Source organism: Chaetura pelagica, unplaced genomic scaffold (genome assembly GCF_000747805.2).
Source record: "Chaetura pelagica isolate M959 unplaced genomic scaffold, ChaPel_1.0 scaffold159, whole genome shotgun sequence".
Lineage (NCBI taxonomy): Eukaryota > Metazoa > Chordata > Aves > Apodiformes > Apodidae > Chaetura > Chaetura pelagica.
The window spans coordinates 5,774,382-5,776,212 of NW_009954555.1; the positions used below are offsets into that span (position 1 = coordinate 5,774,382).

The following is a 1,831-nucleotide window of genomic DNA, read 5'->3' on the forward strand; positions in this document are numbered from 1 at the left end:
GCCGTTGGTGCAGCACGAGCCCCCTCCCGCTGGTGCCGTGCCCTGGTAACCCCTGCTGCCGCTCTCCTCTTCCCTTGGCAGAGACGGTGCGAGCCATGACCCACGTCATCAACCAGGGAATGGCCATGTACTGGGGAACCTCACGCTGGAGCTCCATGGAGATTATGGTAGGGGCCCGAGGGGCCAGGGGCGGCCACAGCAGAGCAGCCCCAGTGCTGCCGGTGACGCTGATGCAATTAGACAGCAGCAGGCTGGAGCCAAGTGCTTGCAGATGTGCTTGAGCCTTAATTATTTTCCAGGGCAGCTCTTGCGCCTCAGGGGGGCCTCAGGGGGGCTCACGGGGGTGGCGTGGTGCTGAGGGTCTCGGCTCTTTGCAGGAAGCGTACTCCGTGGCCCGGCAGTTCAACCTGATCCCGCCGATCTGCGAGCAAGCCGAGTACCACATGTTCCAGCGGGAGAAGGTGGAGGTGCAGCTCCCCGAGCTCTTCCACAAGATAGGTACTGTGGTGTTGGGGGTCCTGCCCTGGCCCCCCTTGCACTCCCCAAAGCCCAGCACTACCAGGGCCAGCCAGCTCTGTGCCACAGTGCCAGGCACAGCTGTGTCACTCTCTACTTTGTCCTGTCCCAGGTGTCGGAGCCATGACCTGGTCCCCACTGGCCTGCGGCATCGTCTCGGGGAAGTACGATGGGGGGATCCCACCCTACTCCCGCGCCTCGCTGAAGGTGAGCCTGGCCAGGGGTCATGATGGAATGGGGGCAGCAGGACCTGGGGGTCACAAGCTCCTGCTGTGAGCAGGAAGTCCAGGAGCTGTAGCCCAGGGGGCAGCTGGGGTTCCCCTGGCTGCACCCAGCCCCAGTACACCCCTGCATCACCCCAACACCTCCTTCCACCCCCAGGGATACCAGTGGCTGAAGGACAAGATCCTGAGCGAGGAGGGCCGGCGGCAGCCGGGCAAGCTGAAAGAGGTGCAAGCCATTGCCGACCTGCACCCTGCCCCAGCTTGCCATCGGTAAGGGCACCGGGGACACCAGTGGGGACACTGGGTGTGGCTGGCCACACTCAGTTCTGCTCTCTCTCCTGCCCAGCCTGGTGCCTGCGTAATGAGGGTGTCAGCTCAGTCCTGCTGGGCGCCTCCAATGCTGACCAGCTTATGGAGAATATTGGAGCAATACAGGTTAGTGGCCATTGCCGGCAGTGGCGCACGGGGGGGGCTTCACCATTGGGAAGGAGCAGAGCCAGCTTAGGGGGCTTTAATGGGGCAGCACCCACCTGCATGTGCTTTGCTGCTGCATTCTGGCAATGCTCGCTGCTGCTTCGCGCTGCGCAAGAAAAGGAGGTTGCAAATGTGGTTCAAAGCAAAACCAACGGCTTGGCTTGCTGGGCAGCCGAGCGGCAGAGCTGCAGCTCGGCGGGGCTGAGGCAGGCGCTGAGCCCGACCCAGGCTTCCCTATCTGGGTCGCTCAGCAGCCAGCTGGGGCTTGCAGAACCAAGGCGGCGGGTGGAGGCGGTGAGCGCGGCAGGACCACGTGCCCCTGCTGGCTGCATCCCCCCGCCTGCACCAGCAGCCCGATCCCGACTGCCAGCAGCATCCCCCATCCCCGCAGGTCCTTCCGAAACTGTCGTCTTCCATCGTCCACGAGATCGATAGCATCCTGGGCAACAAACCCTACAGCAAGAAGGACTACAGATCCTAAGTGCGCGCCGGAGCGCACCGCGCAGTCCTCGCCGCCCGTTCGCTTGCTTACGCTTTGTTGGAGCAAAGTGGAGAGTGTGGTTTGCACTGCGACCACCACGGCTGTGGCCGGGTGGCTCTGAGCGCCGGGACAGCCC

The 1,831-nt window shown here is 63.8% G+C and overlaps 1 protein-coding gene across 1 annotated transcript in view; it reads left to right on the forward strand.

Annotated features, from left to right (window-relative positions):
* Window positions 1–1,787, forward strand: part of KCNAB2 (potassium voltage-gated channel, shaker-related subfamily, beta member 2) — a 10,230-nt gene extending 8,443 nt beyond the window's left edge. The window contains 7 exon segments of the mRNA XM_010005207.1: window positions 82–167; window positions 378–498; window positions 629–723; window positions 898–983; window positions 985–1,010; window positions 1,087–1,175; window positions 1,606–1,787. Coding sequence (XP_010003509.1) covers window positions 82–167; window positions 378–498; window positions 629–723; window positions 898–983; window positions 985–1,010; window positions 1,087–1,175; window positions 1,606–1,695 — 593 coding nt within the window. The 3' untranslated portion in view covers window positions 1,696–1,787.
* Window positions 1,788–1,831: the final 44 nt, after the last annotated feature.